Source organism: Nyctereutes procyonoides, unplaced genomic scaffold (assembly GCF_905146905.1).
Source record: "Nyctereutes procyonoides isolate TBG_1078 unplaced genomic scaffold, NYPRO_anot_genome, whole genome shotgun sequence".
In the NCBI taxonomy this organism is placed as follows: Eukaryota; Metazoa; Chordata; class Mammalia; order Carnivora; family Canidae; genus Nyctereutes; species Nyctereutes procyonoides.
Window position 1 is genome coordinate 25,254,356 of NW_026575052.1, and position 19,284 is coordinate 25,273,639.

A 19,284-nucleotide genomic window follows, 5' to 3' on the forward strand; every position below is an offset into this window, starting at 1 on the left:
TGGTTTTTACTTGAGTCATATGCCCATCTATCAACTGATCCTTGTGGCTGTGGGGAAGCAGAACTCTGACTGGCCAGGCCTGAGGCATGTGCTTACAGCTAAATCAAGGAGATAAGGGATTAACCTCACAAGCTAAGAATGCTTAAGGCTACTCCCTTAAAGCAATGCTACACAGTGAAAAAGAAAAAAAAAAAAGTCTACTATGGGTAAAAGCCTAGAATGAGCTAGCCCAAGAGGAGCTTCCAGTATATTTAGGAAGATGAGATTGGCATATGCACAAAGCAGATGGTTGAAAGTAGGGCCCAGAGAGCACACAGGGCTGAAGTACTAATCAAGGAGTTTGTTTGGGGTTCCCCGTAGGCAGTTCTGAGACAAGGGTTTGTGTAGGGAATTATTTTGGGAGGTGATTCTAGGAAGCACTGTTAGGGGACAGAGAAGGGGAGTCAGCCAGTAAAAGGTATGTCACCGAGCCAGTTCCACCAGGGCCCAGGGGCTCATCCCACTGGGAGAGAGTATTAATGTGCCTCACTGTTATCTGCCCAAGGGGTCAGGGACCTAGGATACTTACACCCTAGTGTCTCCATACACTCTAGTGCTTACACTCTGGTTGCTCCCTGGGAGCATTAAGGTCCTGCACTTCTGGCCTGCCTGATAGGTGGGCCGAGGGGCTCCAGTGGCAAGAGAGAGCACTCAGGCAAAGGGATGGTGGGTTCCCAGAGCACAGAGGTGGGCTCTGACAATCTGACACAGGGTGCCTAGGGGTCTGGTCGTGCAGTGGTTGGAACTGGCTCCCTGGGATACATGGCTCTGGGACTAGGCCTGGGGAAGTCCCTGCCTGACCCCTCTCTGCCCCCACACAGGAGTTGGCTATGCTGTGATCCTCATCGCCATCTATGTTGGCTTCTACTACAACGTCATCATCGCCTGGTCGCTCTACTACCTCTTCTCCTCCTTCACCCTCAAACTGCCCTGGACTGACTGTGGCCATTCCTGGAACAGCCCCAACTGCACGGATCCCAAACTCCTCAATAGCTCCGTGCTGGGCAATCACACCAAGTACTCCAAGTACAAGTTCACGCCAGCAGCAGAGTTCTATGAGTAAGCCATCAGCCCCTCGTCCTATTCACACGGGCACACCAAAACCTGTACTGGGTAGGATGTGGGTCAAAGGCTAACGAAAACCACAAGAGAGGAGGGGACACCCCAGCCAGCATTTGTAGGGTGCACTGAGCAGCCACTGCAGGCCTGACCCTGGGCTAAGAGCTGACGATACGGCCATGGACAGGGCAGTGGAGGACCTCGTGTCTGGCACAGAAGTACCACGGTGGAGAGAAATACGGGTAGGGGAGGTAAGCAGGTAGGGGAGGAAGATCGCTTTAGAGAGCCGGTGGGCCCTTCAGGAAATGAAACACATTTTAGGAAGCGCAAGTGCTCCTAAGGAACTGAGACCAGATAGGTATATGGTAGAAAGGGATGGTGGGGGAGAAAGGAACATTGGCTTGGGTGGTCAGGGAGGGCTTCTCTGAGGAGGTGCATGAGAACTGATCAAGCCAGCCAGGGGAGCATGTAGGGAGCTGTAGCTTAAACCCAAGTGGGAACTGATCCTGACGCTGTCGCCTGGCCCACCCCATGCTGCCTTCTTTCTCTGGGGCTTCTGGCGGGACAAGCAGCTGGAGCTTGTGAATGAAATTCAGGAAGCGGGAGGCAGGCCAGCTCTGTGCAGCTCGGGGGAAGTATTTGGACCACGTGTGCATGAGAGTCACTGACTGGTGGTAGAAGACAGGACATCTTTTTTGAAAAGATACTTTTTCATGATTTCAATATTGAAATCATTTCAGACACAGAAAAGTCATAAAAATAGCACCTAGAGCTCTTCTTGTATACCCTCCATCCACCTGGCACCTTATGTAACCATAGCACAATGATTGAAATCAGAGAATTGATGTTCATATGCCGTTAAAGACCTTTTGTTGAATTCATCAATTTCCCACTCATGTTCTTTTCTGGCCCAGGATCCAGTCCAGAGTGTCGCTTGCCCTTCGTCTCCAACCTGTGAGAATCCTTTGCGCTTTCCTTGGGTGTCATGACCTTGACACTTGTGAAGAGCACTGGCCAATTATTCTGTAGAATAGCCCTCAGTGTGGATGGGTTGGCTGTTTTCACCTAGATAAAATGAAGTTAGGCATTTTTGACAAGAATACTGTCCTCGGGCACCAGATCGGGGGTATGTGACGTCAGCCTCTCATTACCAAGGGTGTGAACTGTGATCACTTGGCAAAGACGGTAGCTGCCAGCTTCCTTCTGTGTGGAGAGAGCATTATTCCTTTTGTCATTAACAAGTGTCTTCCAGGGAACCACCTGATGTTATGTAAATATCTTGTTTCTCATCATACTTTTACCCACAATTCCTGAGCATCCATCAATGACTCATGCGAGGAAAGATTATTGTTATAGCATATATCTAATTGTGATTTCCTATTTCCATCATTCCCTCCAGATTAATTGATTGGAATTCTCCTGTAAGGAAGAGTTGTCCCTTTCTCCCAATTTATTTATTCATCTGATCACTCATTAACTTATTTTTTTGAGATATAATTGGCATATAACATTGTTAGTTTCAGGTGTACAGAGACTTGATACAATGATATATTGCAAAATGGTGACTACAAGAAGTTTAGTTAACATCCATCACCACACATAATGACACATTTTTTTCCCTTGTGATAACTTTTAAGATCTAGTCTCTTGGCAACTTTCAAATCTACGGTATAGTATTGGTAACTGGAGTCACTGTGCTGTACCTGGCATCCCCGGGACTTATTTATTTTATAGTTGGATCTATAGTTTGTATCTTTTGACCCCTTTACCCTGTTTGCCAACCCCCAACCCCTGCCTCTGGCAACCAGCAATTTATTTTCTGTCTATGAATTTGGTTTTTTTTTTTAAATTAACATTCCCATTAAATGGGATTATATAGTATTTATCTTTCTCTGTCTGACTTATTTCACTTAGCATAATACCCTCAGGATCTGTGCATGTTGTCACACATGGCAGGATTTTCCTCTTTTTTATGGCTGAATATTGTGTGTATTTATGCCATGGTACGTGTGTGTGTATGTGTGTGTAAGTCACACTTTCTCCCCCCACAAACACACACACACACACACACATACACACACCATCATTTTGTATACATTCATGCATCCACAGATGTCTTGTTTCCGTGTCTTGGCTATTATAAATAAGGCTGCAGTGAACATAGGGGTGCAGATATCTTTTCAAGTTAATGTTTTCACTTCCTTCAAATAAACACCCAGCAGTGGAATTGCTGGATCATAGGGTAGTTCTATTTTTAACTTTTTAAAAAAGATTTTATGTATTTATTTGACAGAGAGAGAGCGCGTGAGCGAGCATGAGTGGGGGGAGAGAGAGAGGTAGAAGCAGACCCATCACTGAGCAGGGAGCCCGACATGAGCTCTATCCTAGGACCCCAGGATCATGACTTGAGCATCCCCACCCACAGTGCAGGAGGGGTCCCTTTTTCCATCCTCACCAGCTCTTGTCTTATTTTTTGATGGTGGTCATCCTAACAGGTATGAGGTTATGATACTTCATACTGGTTGTGATCTACATTTCCTCATTCATTCATTTATGGCTGAACAGGCTTGTGCATGGTTATTTAATTCTGTGGTTTTAATCCAGAACCATCTACATTGATCTTGTGGTTCCCCTGGATCCTGTCATCCTCTAGTCCATCCTTTTATGTCTTCAGGTGGGTGATGGTCAGCTTGTCTTCAGCCACCTAATGAAGAATATTTGCTCGTTGGGCTCTTGAGAATGTAGCACATACTGTCTCTATACCTCGGGTGGGGGGTGAGCCCCCCACCTTTAGCAATCTCTGCACAAGTGTTAGCAGATAGGCAGGAAGTCCTGTTACAAGCTGTGGGATGGGACAGGGAAATCCCATGGGGACCTCACTTTCACAGTGTCCATGGTTTGCAGGAGGGTCTGGCAAAACTGTTCTTTGAAAGACCAGATGACAAATATTTCAGGGCTTTGAGGGCCTTATGTCTCTTGCATATTCTGCTTTATTTCATTTTATCCTTTCAAAAGATAGAAGCCATTCTTAGCTCACAGGCCACAGCCTGGACTTGGCATGAGGGCCATAGTTTGCTGCCTCCTGTTCTAGAGCAAGGCTGTGCTGCGATGATAGAAAACTTCTCCATCTGTGCGGTTCAGTGAAGGAGCCACATGTGGCCAGTGGAGCTGTTGAAACGTGGCCAGTGTGAGTGAAGAGTTAAATTTTTAAATTTTATTTCTTTTTAATCAGTTTACCTTTAAAGAGCTGCATGTGGCCTGTGGTTACCACATTGGACAGTTGAGGTCCAGAGGATGAGAAAAGACAGATTCATAAAAGACGAAATGCTAGGACCATCAATCCTATGGATTCTCTGCTCCAAGGGCCTGGGAGTGAGTCCTGATTATCTGGAGATTGGGGTCACTTAAGGACAGTTTCCACCCCTGCCATCTCAGGGCAGTGGGGTCAAGAAGATATGGTTTGGCTAAAAGTGGCCTCTGGAAAATTTGCTGCTTCCTGAGGCTCGGGGGACTTAGGGCCCAGGATCACCCTCAAAGAGCCCTCGCAGCAAATTTGCTAAGGGTCCCCGCCATTCCTGTCTACCTCCCTCCATACGTGCTCCTTGAGACCTCCAGCAGCCATGTGCAAAACCATATAGGTTTCAGGATTTGAGGGGAGAGGGGCCATAGTTGTCATAACATTCGAAGCACATCTGCAGCCCCGCGAGGGTGATGCCCTGCTTTTCCTTGCAATGGACATCTCTTTGCCCAGCAGCAGCATTCCTGTCCCCCTCACTATCCCGTGAACAGCTTATCACTTAACCATGCATGTCCAGCTTTCTGCTGACTTCCTGGTATGTATTACTTCAATTGAAGCCTCACCACCAGCCCCACAAGGGTTCTGTCACTTCCCCCAGTACCCACACAAAGGGGCTGTGAATTTTAGCTTCATTTGCAGACGAGACCTTGGATTTCTGGCCCACGGCACCATGGCCAGTGCTGTGCAGAGCCCAGATTCGGGCCCAGGCAGCCCAAGGTTGCAGGACTCTCTTGCACCTGCTTCTTCTTTGCCCCTCCGAGCACTCCCTCTCCCCACCCCAGCCCCTGCCTCACCAGGCAGTGAAATCCAGAGCCTGCCGTCCTGACCTCTGGCTTGTATTGCCTTTCCGCCTTTCTAAATGGCTATTATTTACAAACATTGTCATCATCACAATTCACATTTGTCCAGCTTAGATTATATCCCAGGCCTTGTGCACAGTGCCTTTGCATTCTGACCACCGTGGTCTAGAATTATTCTTGTTCTATGAATGAGGAAACGGGCACAAGCAGGAAATGATTGGTCCAGGGTCACACAGTTTAGAAGTGGCATCTGAAGTGGGTTTGAACCCAGGCGGTCTGGGTGGAAAGGCCAAGCTCCCAGCTCAGTGGAGTGATTCAGAACCACCCAGAGAGCTTTATAACACACGGATGCCTGGACCCTACCATCCAGAGGCCCTGATTCCACAGGTCTGTGTGCAGCCAGGGCACGGGGACTCCACAGCTCCCGTGGAGACCCTAGTCTCTTAGCCACTGTGCTTTCCTGTCTCGGAGCAAGATTCTCCCTGGTTCAGGCTGACATCCCAACGGTGTCCTGTAGTGGGAAATCCAGGCCCTCCTTCCCCCTTCTTCTGAGGAGCGCGGCCTCAGAAAATCCCCATGCCTTGGGGAGCTCACAGGGCAGGAGTGAGCTTTTAGACCTCCCTGGTTTATGAGTGTGGTTGGGACAAGGAGACAGCAAAGGAGCAGGGGCAGAGGCTGCTTCTGATACATGTCGTAGGCTCCACACTTGCCCCTTCACCATCTCGTGCTAAAGGAGAAGACATGACTCTTCTTTTTGCTCTTGGCAACCCTTGTCCTTGTAAATTAAAATGGAAAATGATAGTGCCTGTCGTCTCTGGTCTAGTCATTATTTGGTTCCTCCGCTGGCGCCTAACTGGCCAGCAGGTCTGCCCCAGTGGGGATGCCCAGCAGGAGAGAGTGGCCAGTTGGGTGGGGAGACCCAGCCCCACAGTCCCCCAGGCTCAGCCGTGAGCAGAATGGTGGAGGAAGATGACTTTCTCCTTGCAGGCTAGGGCTTGGGGCATGCGGTGGGGAGCAGCCCCCCCCCCCGGGGGGGGGGGATTACTCCTATCTCACAGATAAGAAGGTGGCAGGTCAGGTTTTTAGGGAAGTGGAGGAGCAGGGATCCCAGCCCGGGTGGTCTGGGCCAAGGCTCCCACCCCCACACCCCAGGCTTTCCTGTCTTCCTCCCCCACCCATTCGGGATGGGACGAGTGTGCGGGAGTCTCTGCAGGTGGATAGAAGCCCTTCTTATGCTCCTCTTTCTCACCTTAAGCTGGCTTTTGTGTGCTTCTGTGTCACTAAGTCAGGAGCTGCCACTGGATTTTTTTTTAATGGCACATGACCCTTTCATCTAAACGTTTCTGCTTTAAAAGAGTCACCCCAGCTCAGTCTGGGGAGCCAGGAAGTAGGACTCTCAGTGCAAACCTGGAGGAGTCTAGGTCCTTTTTTCTCCTTCCCCAGAGCCTGCTGGCCAATTTTGTTGCCATCTTGTACTCATTTAGGCTGATGGATTGGAAACCTCATCCAAGGGAACAAAACCAGTCTCCCCAGGCCCCAGGCCTGAAGCCAAGGAGCCGGCAGCTGAAAAGAAAGCGTGATGCTCTGTAACTTTATCTGTAAAAGGGCCCCATTGGTGAACATGTTCAGGAGACGGGAAACCTCTCCCCCTGTCTGTCCCTGGTGGGGCAGAGAGGGCCCCCTCCAGCCCAGCACTAACCCTCTGGGTTCAAATGTGAAGCAACAAATAGCCCGCTTGGCCCACAGACTTTGGAAAGCCTGGACCGTATACTTTACGATGATTCATTTTCGCTAAACGGCTGGAAAAGTATAACAAATCCAAGTTACTGGTACTAGCCCTGAAGCTTGGGCCTGCTGGGGAGAGGCTGGGTTCACATTTCTTTTCCCAGGAATCAGCTCAGGAGTCTGACCTTTTCACTGGCAAGAAGTATCTAGACCAGCCCTGAAAGCCTGAATGTGGACATCACATGAACGTGGGGGCCTTTCAACTGTCCGGCTGGACACTGGTGTCATTTTAGCATGTTTCAGGCCAAGTACAATTGGTCCAGTGCCTTTCTTCATCATTTTAATAGTCAAGTTGGCCAAATGGTTAGCAACACCACTCAACACTCAGTCCATGATACAATGAAGAAGCCAGAATTAAGAGGCAGATGGGTTCAGCACCTGATTCTGGTTCTCTATCTTTTTGAATACGCCTACCCTCTCTTCTTCTTTGTTTTCTCTTCCCTTCAGCTGTTTCTCCCCTTCCCCCTCCATCTCCCCCTCTTCCCCCAACCATCTTCCGGCTTCCCTCCATCTCTTTGTCTCTCTCTCAAGGCATAAGAGAGGAGCCTAAGTGAGGGCATCATTTTGAGTTGAGACTAAACCAGGCAGACAAATTGGGCCAGGAAGTGCATTCTAGATGGAAAGGAACAGAAAGTTCCAAGGCCTAGCGTAATAGGTGCTTCATATGACGGAGAAACGACAGTGGTTGGCCATGGCCAGGAACCCAAGACAGGATGTGGTGAGACAGGGGATGCCTCAGGCAGGGGACAGCAAGGAAGGGCCTCAGGTTCTGGAAGGCTTATGTTTTTGTCCTTTAGACTGGGATTTCGTAACCTCCACCCCTTTAGTGCCGCAGGTTGGGAAACTCTCTGCTGGGGGCAGGCAGTCCTGTGCACTGGGGATGTTTAGTAACATCTCTGGCCTCTGCCCACGAGATACAAGCAGTATCTCCCTCACTCCAGATGTCACAGCCCAGACATTGCCAAACATCCCTGGGGAGGCAGGGGGCAAAACCGCCCCCAGCAAGAAACACTGAGGTGATGAGGAGCCTTTGAGGACCCAGGGGTGGGAGAGTGACATATTAGAAGGGCACGACAGACATATGGATGGTTCTACAGCAGCGCAGCCTGGAGTGCAGCGGCCACGGAGGGACGGGGGAGTGGGGAGAGGGGGAGACTTCTCTACCAGCCCCAGGGGAGGAGAGTGTGGGTCTGGCCTGGGACAGGCTGAAAGGGCCGGGGCATCGGTAGGTAGAGACCAGGAAGCAGGGTTAGGAGGGGCCAGGCACAGAAACTGATTGCATGGGGAAGCTGATGCAGGGTGAGTAGTTAAAGCCACATCTAGGCCTGGGGGCCGCAGGGCTGGGAGCCGTCCGGGGAGGGGTACGTGGGCCTTTGTGGGCCACACAGTTCTGCCGATTCACTCACACTTGCTCACCTACTGACACACGTGTCCATCCACACCCTCTCCTGTCCGTCTCCCTCCCCCCCCCCACCATACCTGTGTACTTCCTCTCAGCTCACCTGCTCTCGGGCACCCAGCAGAGATGGCACCCACCACCCCTCGGGGAGCCTGCCAGCTGACTCCCTGGGGCTAACTCCCTCGGACATTTTGGGGGCACTCCTTAGTTCCTTTGCTGCTCCTTGAAGGCTAGGACGAGATTGTGATAGTTACGATGACCATTTGTGGAGCATTTCTTGAGTTCTAGGCATGGTCTCGCGTTCTGTGATTTCATCCTCATGAGAAGCATCATATTGAGAAGGGGGAGGGCCCAAGACGGGGAATATTTGCACCAGCTTCTGTGCACCACCCACCACCCCCCAAACCCTGCAGGAGAGCCTTGTGGCCGGAGCCAGCACCTGCTTGTCCACAGCCTGGCCCCCAACACTGCCTGGCTCACCGCAGATGCACAGAACGAGTTTGCACAATCAGTGAAAGGATGCAGGCCACCCATCGCTGGTGGCAGGGCCAGGGCGGGAGCCCAGGTCTGTCCGACCCCAGTTTGGGCCCATGGTCTTCTATTTGCCTTCATGTTCTTGCAAATAATAGACATGACATCTGAATGGGTGAATACCTAAAAGCGTGAGTTCGTGTGCAAGGTCAGTGGTGGCCTCCGCAAGTGCAATCACCTGCCCAAGGATAAGATAACCAGGTTTCCAGACTCAGGGTACAGTTTTCCCCACAAGTGCAGCATCTCCCACTGTCGTATGCACTGCTCCCAGCGAGCACAGCCATCTGCCTCTGATTCTGTGGGCTCCTCTGACACCCAGGCATACAAAATTTTCCAAGCCCACATTTTATGAGCCTCTCTGAGCCTTTTTTTCTTTCCCTTTAGGCACAGAAAGCCAATATTATTTTGCCAGGAAAGCAAAGACAATTTCTGGAAGACTCAAGCTTGCTCTAAAGAAAACCTGTAATTTAGGCAGAACCTCTTGTTCGAAGGGTCTCAGCCTTGGCTGCCCAGTAGAATCGCCTGGGGAATTGAAAAGACGCTGGTGCTCTGCACGGGTTCTGAGTTCATTGGTTGAGAGTGGGGCCCAGACATCCGTAATTGTTAAAAAGATCTCCGCGTAATTCAAATGAGCAGGTTCAGAAGCTGATAGGCCTCCAAGTTATATTCTCCATGCCTCGTATTTCTCTTTTGGGGGGAGTGGGTAAGGGAGGAAGAGGAGGGAAGGGAGGAGGGTTGGTGGGGGGAGAGACTGATACAGATAGGCAGGGAGACGATTGACTACCCCCCAGTTTATCCACTGTAGGTGTGCAAACTTTTGCCATTAGTGATGTCCATCTTTTGAGTTAAAGCCCTCCTCTAGGAAAGGACAATATATATTAAAGTCCTTTAGCCTTTAACAGTAGTGTACATTTATCAATCAGCTGCTCTCTGAACAGAGCTCTGGCTGAGAGCAAAGTGCTATAGGATGAGACACAGGGAAGTTAAGTTTCTTCGTTGGGGGGAGTGGATGGTCGCCCTGGACCGTGTTAGGAACCTGGACAGAAGACTGAGGACCTCTCCAGGTTGGGGAAGAAGCTGCTGAGAGAAGTGAGGGCATGAGAAGCTGAACCTCTGTGCTCCCTGGTTCCTCATGAGCGGGCCCTGGGGTCTCATTTTTTAGAAAATGGATTATTGGATTTAGCAAGAAAGGGTGTGAGCAGGTGTTTCTGATCCAACACTCTGCTCTGAGCTAACAGGCCTGGGTGTCAGGCCTGGGCTTATAACTGGGGACCCAGAAATGGCTCATTCACCTCCTCACCCTGAGAGAGCCTCACATGCAGCCAGCCCTCACGTGGTAGGAGCAGGGATGGCTTGGGAAATGAGACAAGAGCCACAGGAACTGGAAGGGTTGAAAGATCCATGCCAAGAGTAATCATGGAGGCCTCCCAGAGGAGGTGACATTGGAGCAGGGCCTTGAATGGTGTTTGTAGTTTTCTGGCATCTGAGTGTAGGGTGCAGTGGAGGATGGGCAGGGACCAGTTCTGGGTGCCCTTGAAGTTCTCTCAGTTCCCAACACTTGTCACACTGTATTGTGACTATCCTTTTAATGCTGTGTCTGGTGCTAGAATATAAGCCCCCCATGCAAGGCACTGTGTGCAAGAGTCCCCAGTGTGTAGCTGAATCCCTGGATGAGCCTGCTCCCAGTGGGCCCTCCCTGACGGATGAATGACCTGGGTGCAGGGGGGGCACCTTACCAAGCTGTCCTCTCTTCTGCGGAAACAGTTCGGCTTTCTTTGTCTTGCAAGGATGCTGAATTGTGAGAGGGTCCTCCTGCCCCAGGGATCTGGTCTACTATCTTAGCAGTTGGTCTTAATCGACCTTTGGTTAAATTCTAAGGTCTTTGATTAGATTAGTAGCAGCTGGTCATTTTATGTGCAATTCTATTTAGTCCTTCACTGTAGATTGTAGGAGAGACCCCAGTAGTCTTAAACCTCATTTTTATTCTATTTGTTTGTCTTCCTTACTTTAAAATACCCCACTTTTTTTAAAAAGATTTTATTTATTTATTCATGAGAGACACAGAGAGAGAGGCAGAGATATAGGCAGAGGCAGAAACAGGCTCCCTGCAGGGAGCCCGATGTGGGACTCCATCTCAGGACCCCGGGATCACACCCTGAGCCAAAGGCAGATGCTGATGCTCAGCAGCTGAGCCGCCCAGGTGCCCGTAAAATACCCCACTTTTTATTGAAGGATACCATATTAGAAAGAAGTGCATATCCCTAAGGGAAACTTCAGGAATGTCACAAACTGAATGCAGCCATGTTACCAGCACCCAGATCAAGAAACATAACCAGTAATCCAGAAGTCCCTATGGTATCCCCTCCTATTCAGCAACCCCGTCCCCACCTAGGATGTACCTGCACTTCCTGACTTCTAACTCCTTAGATTAGTTTTGCCTTTTGTAGTTTAAATGAGTGGAATTAGACAGAATTAGACTTTGGGTTTGGTTTTGACTTCTTTCTCAAAGTATTTTGTGTGAGATGTCTATTCATAGAGAACTAGTTGCTTTATGATATTCCATTTTATGAATATATCATAATTTATCCATGCTACTGTAATAGATATTAGAGTAACTTTCAGTTTGAGGCTATTGTTGTTAATGCTACTTTGAACATTCTAGAACATGTGTCTTGATGAACATATGTACACATTTCTATGGAGTAAATACCCAGGAATGGAATTGCTAGGACACAGGTTATGCATACTTTTAGCTTTAGTCGATATTACCAAATAGAAGAAACATTTATTCTCATCTTAGTCCCTAGACAGGGATCTATAAACTCAGCAACATGAAAGTTTGGGATTAGATAATTCCTTTTTGTTGTTGTTAAAGATTTTATTTCTTTGGAGCACGTGGGTGGCTCAGTCAGTTAGGTATCTGCCTTCGGCCCAGGTCATGATGCCAGGTTCCTGGGATGGAGCCCTGCATTGGGCTCCCTGCTCAGCAGGGAGTCTGCTTCTCCCTCTCCCTCGATGCTCCTCCCTGCTCTCTCTCTCACTCTCAACTTGAGATTGAGAGAGAGCATGGGAGAGAGCACAAGCAGGGGGAGAAGCAGGAGCCGGGGGAGGGGAAGAAGCAGACTCATCACTGAGCAGAGAGTCAGAAGGGAGGGCTGACCCTGGGACCATGACCTGAGCCAAAGGCAGACACAAAGGCAGAGACAGAGAGGCAGGCTCCTCATACGGAGCCTGATGTGGCCTCTGATCCCAGGACCCCAAGATCATGACCTGAGCTGGAGGCAGATGCTCAACCACTGAGCCACCCAGGTTCCCCAGGACTGGATAATTCTTAATTGCTAGAGGCAGTCCTGTGCACTGCAGGATGTTAAGGCCATCCTGTGCATTGTAGGATGTCCCCAGTCACAATCTTCTAGCACGGCCTCCTCCCTAATTCATGACCATCAAAGGTGTCTCCACACCTTGCTAAATGTCCCAGTGTCCCCCTGGGGGCGGGGACGTCAAAACTGCCCCATCACTCCTGTTGAGAACCGCTGTGCTGCCGTGAGTGCTCTCAGGGCCAGGACTTTTCCTGTTATTTACCACCATCTCCCCAGGACCAGGCATGCAGGTAGCACTCAAGAGATTTTTGTTACATTGAAAATTTTTGTTAAAAAACAGATGTGAGCGGGAACACTTGCCAGATAGATGATTTGCAGGCCTAGGCCAGGCCAGTCCCTGGCACAGGCTATGACTATGCGGAACAGGCCCAAATCGTGCAGGGCACTGGCTGGGGCAGCCCAAAGCTGGTTTCCAGCAGTTCGCGCCTTCGGGGACTGGCCTGTGGGCCAAGGCCTTGGTCATCCTGTCTGACGACATTGGTCCCCTCTCCTCTCCTCCGGGCAGGCGTGGCGTCCTGCACCTTCACGAGAGCAGCGGGATCCATGACATCGGCCTGCCCCAGTGGCAGCTCCTGCTCTGTCTGATGGTCGTCGTGGTCATCCTGTTTTTTAGCCTCTGGAAAGGAGTGAAGACATCAGGAAAGGTAATCTTTGTTTCTATTTAAGTTGGGAAGTTGGCCTAAAAAAAAAAGATTTTTTTTTTTCTAGCTGTAACTAGGTAGTTGGCAAAAAGCAAATGTGGAAGTGGAAGTAGAGAGCTGGGGTTTGCACACTCCCCAGCTCTGCCACTGGCTAAGTGGGAGACCTTCCCTAAGCCCAAGTCTCCCAGCAGTAGGGTGGAGGTGTGCATCAGGGCTCCATGCTTTTCCACCAAAGCTCCCAGGGATTGGGACACCCCAAGGGTCTCCGGCAAAAACCTAAAGCAACCTATTCTTGTGTATTGGATAAATCATGAATTCTGGCTTAGAACTTGATGCAAATTTGCATCCTTCTCTGGAATATAACCATCTCCTTCACTATAAAACCAGTGTACTTCATCCAGCAGAGTGGTGAGTGCCTGCAAAGAAAGGTCTAGGTTTCCTGGGAAGAGGGCTATGGGGAGGGGGCCGGGGACATAAGAGGGCCACCAGAGTCTGCATTCTGACCTGTGTGATGCTTCCCCACTCCTGTATGGAGCTCCTCATCTCATGGCTCATGTTGATTCTGAGCCTGGGGAACAACCACATTTAGACCCTATGGGGTCCATGTGGAGCTTGACGGGTCCTAAAGAAGCTGTCATTGAGAAATGCTCTTTGTATTGTGATCAGCTACTGCTGCATAACAAAACACCCCAAGATGTAGTCATTTAAAATAACCATTTTGTTCTCGTGGTGATGTGGGTTAACTGGGACCAGATAGGTGGGTCCTCTGCTCCTCATGCTGTTGCCAGGCTCCATATCTGGGGGCATGGCTGAGCTGGAATGTCCAAGATGGCACACACTCATGGATGGTGGTGAGTACTGGCTGGGAGCCCAGCTGGAGCTGTCAAGCGGAGCGTCTTGGGTAGTTTCCACAAAACCTCTCCAAGTGGCTTGGGCTTCTCACAGCATGGCGGCTGAGTTCCAAGAGCAAGTTCCAAGCAGACAAGCCCCAGTGTGCAAGTAGCTCTTTCAGTCTCTGCTTGCATCATGCTTGCTGTTGGCCCAGTGGCCAAGATAAATCTTATGGCGAAGCCCAGAATCAGTGTGGGAGGAGACTCACACAGCTGTGGGTTCACTGGGGGTCGTGAGGCCAACAGTCTACCATAATCAAGTAAGTGTGAATTTGTAAGGAGCTTCATTAGACAAGTGATTTGGCAAGTGGCATGCATCAGGGGAATGTCTGGTATTCCTAGAGTCCTTGGGTATGCCAGTGAGAGCAAAGACAGTGACAGGGAACCAGCAGCCAGTGGGGATGAAATCAGTCAAGAAAGGCTTGAAGTGGAACTTCCTAACAGCATGGTGGAGACACAGAGTGTACCCCAAGGAGGAGCCCAAATAAAATGCAGACCATGGCTGCAAGAAATTCTGCGATAGGGCAAAACCAGGCTAGGACCCCTACCATTCTAGCACCTGGTATAGAGTAGGTCTTAGTAAGTATTTATTGAAGCGTTCATGAGGAAAGGAAGGAAGGTAGGAAGAAAGGGAAAAGGGTGGGTGGATAAATAAGTTGGGGAGCCTCACTGAGTGTTCCTTCAAATTCAGTACAACTTATTAAGCATTTATGGACACCTGCGACATGCCAGGCTTGATACTAGTATTAGTGACTAAAGAATAAAGACCAATTCCTTCTCCAATTGCGTATCTTCTTATATGTATTACAGACAGGCATAGGTCAACCTGTGTTGCTAGTTTCTTGAGCCTTCATCCAGAGACATGTGTGTCCTTCTCTAAATAAACAGTAATGGTCACAAACTGTACAACACACTATTCTAGGTCTTGATTTTTTTTAATTTTTTTACTTTAAGATCCTTTCATATCGGAGTCAGGTTACATTTTAACTGAAATACAAACTGTATTTTGTACCAGCCCTTGAATCAATTTAGCGGATCGCGACAATTTTCTAAGAAGGAAATGGACTGGAATGCATTGCGCATGGTAAAGGAGCAGCTGGCTTTCGGAACTTGGATTTTAGCTATAGCCATCCGCACGTGTGTGTGTGTGTGTGTGTGTGTGTGTGTGTGTGTGTGTATTTTGTGTCGATCTACAGGTTGTTTGTTAACGTGAGTTGTCATGGTGAAAAAAGTGAGAGATCTGCATCAGAATTAGCTCTTTAAACTAAAGACCATGGAGAAGGTGGCATTTGGCCTAGGTCTCTAAGGACAGGAACAGATAGGGATGCGGAGAGGGAGGGGGTTTTCAGCAGAAGGTTTTCAGCATCAGTAAAGCCACTGAGGTGCCAGAGCCCCAGGCCAGCCTCGTCCAGCCCCTCGGCTCCTCTCCTGGGTCTCAGGAGCACGGCTCTCTTGGCCTCTGCAGGCAGCAGAATTACAGACATCTGAGCTTTACTATTCTCCTGGCGTGGGCGCGAGGCCACCGCAGCTCCTGATGTTGCATTCCAAGATTAAGTGCCCTAGAGCCATTGCCAGGGCGGGTACAACCGGCCCCAGCTAGTGCAGCACTTGGTCCGATGGAGCAGGAGTGGCTGATGGGAGATTGATGGGAAGAAGGAGCAGACCTGAGCATGCTCAGTTCCTCTGTGCAAAGGCACCTTCAAGGAGTCATGCCCCCCCCCTTCGGCCCCTAGGGGAACCCCTCCCCACACCAGGTGGAAACTTGTCAAACTGAAGCCACAGCCCACATTTTCCATAAATCCCCCAAACCAAAGCCACAGCCCACATTTTACGTAAATCCTCCCCCAGCATTCTGCTGGCGGCTGAGCAGGAAAGGGCCCCTGGCTGTCCATGGGGGAGGGAGCTTTCCAGAATAGGGAGCTTCAGTCAGGACATTCCTGTGCCCGGTCTTTAATTGTTTTTATAAACTGGCTTAGGAGAAAATCAAGAACACTGCTGATTTCTAGCCAGACTACATCTGGAACAGGACGGAGCTTTTCTTAGCAGGCTTCCACAGCCGCAGAGCCGCCTGAAATGAATTGCGAATGTTCACACTTCCCGGCTTGGCAAATGAGGGCTCTGTGCCCGGCAGGAGATGTGACTCCATTCCATGGTGGCAGCAGGGATGGTGGGGGGCGGGGCACAGTCTGAATCAAGGTAAGGGGTGACCCCACATCACGCACTCTAACCTTGCCCACTGACTATCTCAAGGTAAAGGGCAGAGGTTGGAGTGGGGAGTTAGCCTCCAGGGAGTTAGTTAGGGAGCATGCGTGCTGCTGCTTGCAATTCTAGAGTCCTGCCTGCATCTCCCATCTCCTGAGTCTTTGGCTGAACTGGCTTTTAGATCATCAGCCTAATCACCGAGCCCCTAAATGTCAGACAGAAGGCACACAGAGGCCATCTACACCAACCAGTTCATACACAAGGGGAGGCCGAGGCCTGGAGGGGAACAGGGTGTCACCAAAGTCTCTGGCATGGCTAGGACTTGACCTTGACTCCCAAATACACAGGGAAGTGAGTGATTAAGAACATGGCTTTGTGACCAGAGCACCTGGGTTGGAGTCCAGGCACCACTGTTTCCTGCTGGGTGACCTTGGAATTAATGCTGCTCCCTAAGGAGGGCAGTTAGTCATCGTGCCAACCTCCAGGGTCATTGGGAAGATGAACAGAAGGTCCTTGGTCCAGGGCTGGCAGATGGAAATTGCTCAATACATGATCCTTGTCCTGCCTTTGTGTCCTTCCTCAGCACCCCTTCCAATGCTCTGTCCCCACCCCAGAGGTTTGCAGACTCCGCTGAGGAGGCTCAGTGCAGCTCTGGGGAGAGTGGCGGGCCCAGGCTCCTACCTGCTCTGCCTGAATTTTCAGAAGCCTTGGGCTCTCCTATGCCTGGAGATAAACCAAGACAACAGAACTGGCTAGAGATGGCCACCACGTTCCGCCACTGCACTGCCAGGCTGCCGGCTGTTTGGGGGACGGTAAAAGAGCACCTCTCAGATTCTGGCAAGAGTGGTAGGGTTGGGGAAAAAGCCGGACCAATAAAAAAAAATGAGTTTTAGAATTTTTAAATAGAAAGGTCATTTTGTTGTTTGTGAGTTTCAACACTTAGTTCTTCTACCCAAGTCTTCCCATTAATGGTTCAATACAAGCTGGTCCTGCCTTGCCTTAGCGACTTAATTGAGCCCATTATTGGAACCATCGGTGGGTCCAGTTAGTGACTTAATTGGACCCATTGCTCAAATGCAAATGATATTTTTATAGTGAAGAACATCATTTGCATGGGGGTGATGAATATGCTAAAATATTTACAGATCAGCATTTTCTTAACGTAACATCAGTACATACCCTCACCCCATAAATCTTGTATATCTTCATTATTTGTGCAAATGTCCTTAAAACCCAGTTCAGAAGATGACACATTCTGAATCATTAGAGGCTAAATCAGTGCAGTTTTGTACTGATAAAGCACAGACATTTATCATCCCTGTGTTAGAGTAGACCTTCGTGGTGACCCTGTGCAGTGCTTCTCAACCTTTAATGCAAGTAAGGATCACATGGAGGGAGGGCTTGTCAAAACTCAAGAATGCTGGGTCTCTCCTTGACAGTTTGATTCCACAGCGTGGGAATTTGCAATTTTGACAGGCTCCTTAGTGGTGCTCATGTCTCTGGTCCATGGGCCTCACCTTGCTCTAGGCAATCTTTTGCCTAATGCCTGGATCTCTGGCAATATTTGCACTTTGAATGATGGGGGCCTCACCATCTCCACATCTCTCCTGGAAGCTCATTCTCTCTTTAGAGAGCTCTGTTCACTGGAAAGTTCTTCCTTTTATAGAGCGAAGATTTTCTTCATTGTGATTATCAGCTGTTGGTTTGAGTGTGGTACCCTAGAGCCAAACAAATCCTAACCCTGATCCATAGAAACACAAGGTGGATGAGAAGTTGGATTGAGGTGATAGAAAGCAGTGGCCTCCCTTGGGGACTGAGGACATTTGGCTAAACAACGGGCTGCTCTTCACTCTTTTCACATCCTGCTCAAAGATGGACTAAGTCTGGCTTTTTGTGGCCAGAGATGCACTGCAAGTTAAAATTTTGAGAGCAGAGAAGCCTGGGGTGGAGATGACAAGAGCCCAAGTGTCCCTTCCCTTTGCCCAGTTTGCATACTGGGCACACGTCAGTAGGAGCTAGTGGTTGTCCAAGGATCCAGCGAGTCTTCCTTTTTGCACAAGATTTTAGGCAGCTGAACTCACTTCCACTAGCAATTCTGAGAACTTTCCATAAGACTCAGATGATTTTGCTTTCAATACATGTGCAAGGACAGGACAAGCTCCTCTTTCTTTTTTTTTTTTTTTTTTAAAGATTTTATTTATTTATTCATGAGAGATACACAGAGAGAGGCAGAGGGAGAAGCAGGCTCCTCTCAGGGAGCCCGATGTGGGACTTGGTCCTGGGACCGGGATCATGCCCTGAGCCAAAGGCAGATGCTCAACCTCTGAGCCACCCAGGAGTCCCCAGGTTCCCCTTTCCCTGGTGCAGTCAGGGTCAGCTCCATCATGCCCTGATGTTCATTGTGTCCTCATATGTTCCAAATTAAATCCACGTTAGAATCTCAGACAGGACCAGTGAGTGCTGCTTGCAGTCCCCCTGGGAGATTCCTTGGAGTCAGAGCTGAGGATGTTTTTTGATGGTGGAGTATGGTCTCACCTGGCCTGCTGGGCCAACCACTGGGCCTGCAGCTGTTGACATGAGTTTTAGGGGAACACAGCAGTTAGGGCTCAATACAAAGATATGTGAAGGCTCCTCCTGTGCCTGTCACTAAGGACTCGTTTGTCCCAGTTTGGGAGAATAAATCCAGGATTGATGTGAGGCCAACCAGTTGCAATGGCTCCACTTTCCAAGTCATGTTTTCCTTCTTATTTGTTTTTGGCAATTTGTCCTCCTGTTCCTGCACTTCTGAAAGAAAAGAGAGAGCTAAAGCCTGTATCCACAAAGACTACCCCTCAAAATAGAATGAGGGAATGATGGAGGAACAACTGGATACCATGAAACAGAGGAGTCTGATGCCTCTTCTGATTCCCTGAGAAGACATGACCAACTATTGAGACGTTTAATTACTCCCTGATTCATTTGCTCATTCATTCACTTGCTCATTCTTTCATTTGTTCCTGGACTAACTGACCCTCAGAATTAACACTGACTCACTCATCTGTCTACCCATCCATGTGCTCAACAGTGTACTTACCTACCATCCATCTACCATTTAACTATGTATCCAACCATCCAATCGTCCATCCATCCAATCATTTATCTATACAACTGTCCAATCACCCATCCAATCATTCCTCCATTTAACTGTCCACTTATCCATCCATCCATCCATCCATCCATCCATCCAGTCATTCATCTATACAACTGTCCAAGCATCTATC

At 49.3% G+C, this 19,284-nt stretch overlaps 1 protein-coding gene across 1 annotated transcript in view; it reads left to right on the forward strand.

Moving 5' to 3' along the window:
* Positions 1–19,284, forward strand: part of SLC6A2 (solute carrier family 6 member 2) — a 46,221-nt gene that overhangs the window by 12,541 nt on the left and 14,396 nt on the right. The window contains exons 3-4 of the mRNA XM_055332063.1: positions 861–1,098; positions 12,797–12,935. Coding sequence (XP_055188038.1) covers positions 861–1,098; positions 12,797–12,935 — 377 coding nt within the window. The remainder of the gene's footprint in view (positions 1–860; positions 1,099–12,796; positions 12,936–19,284) is intronic.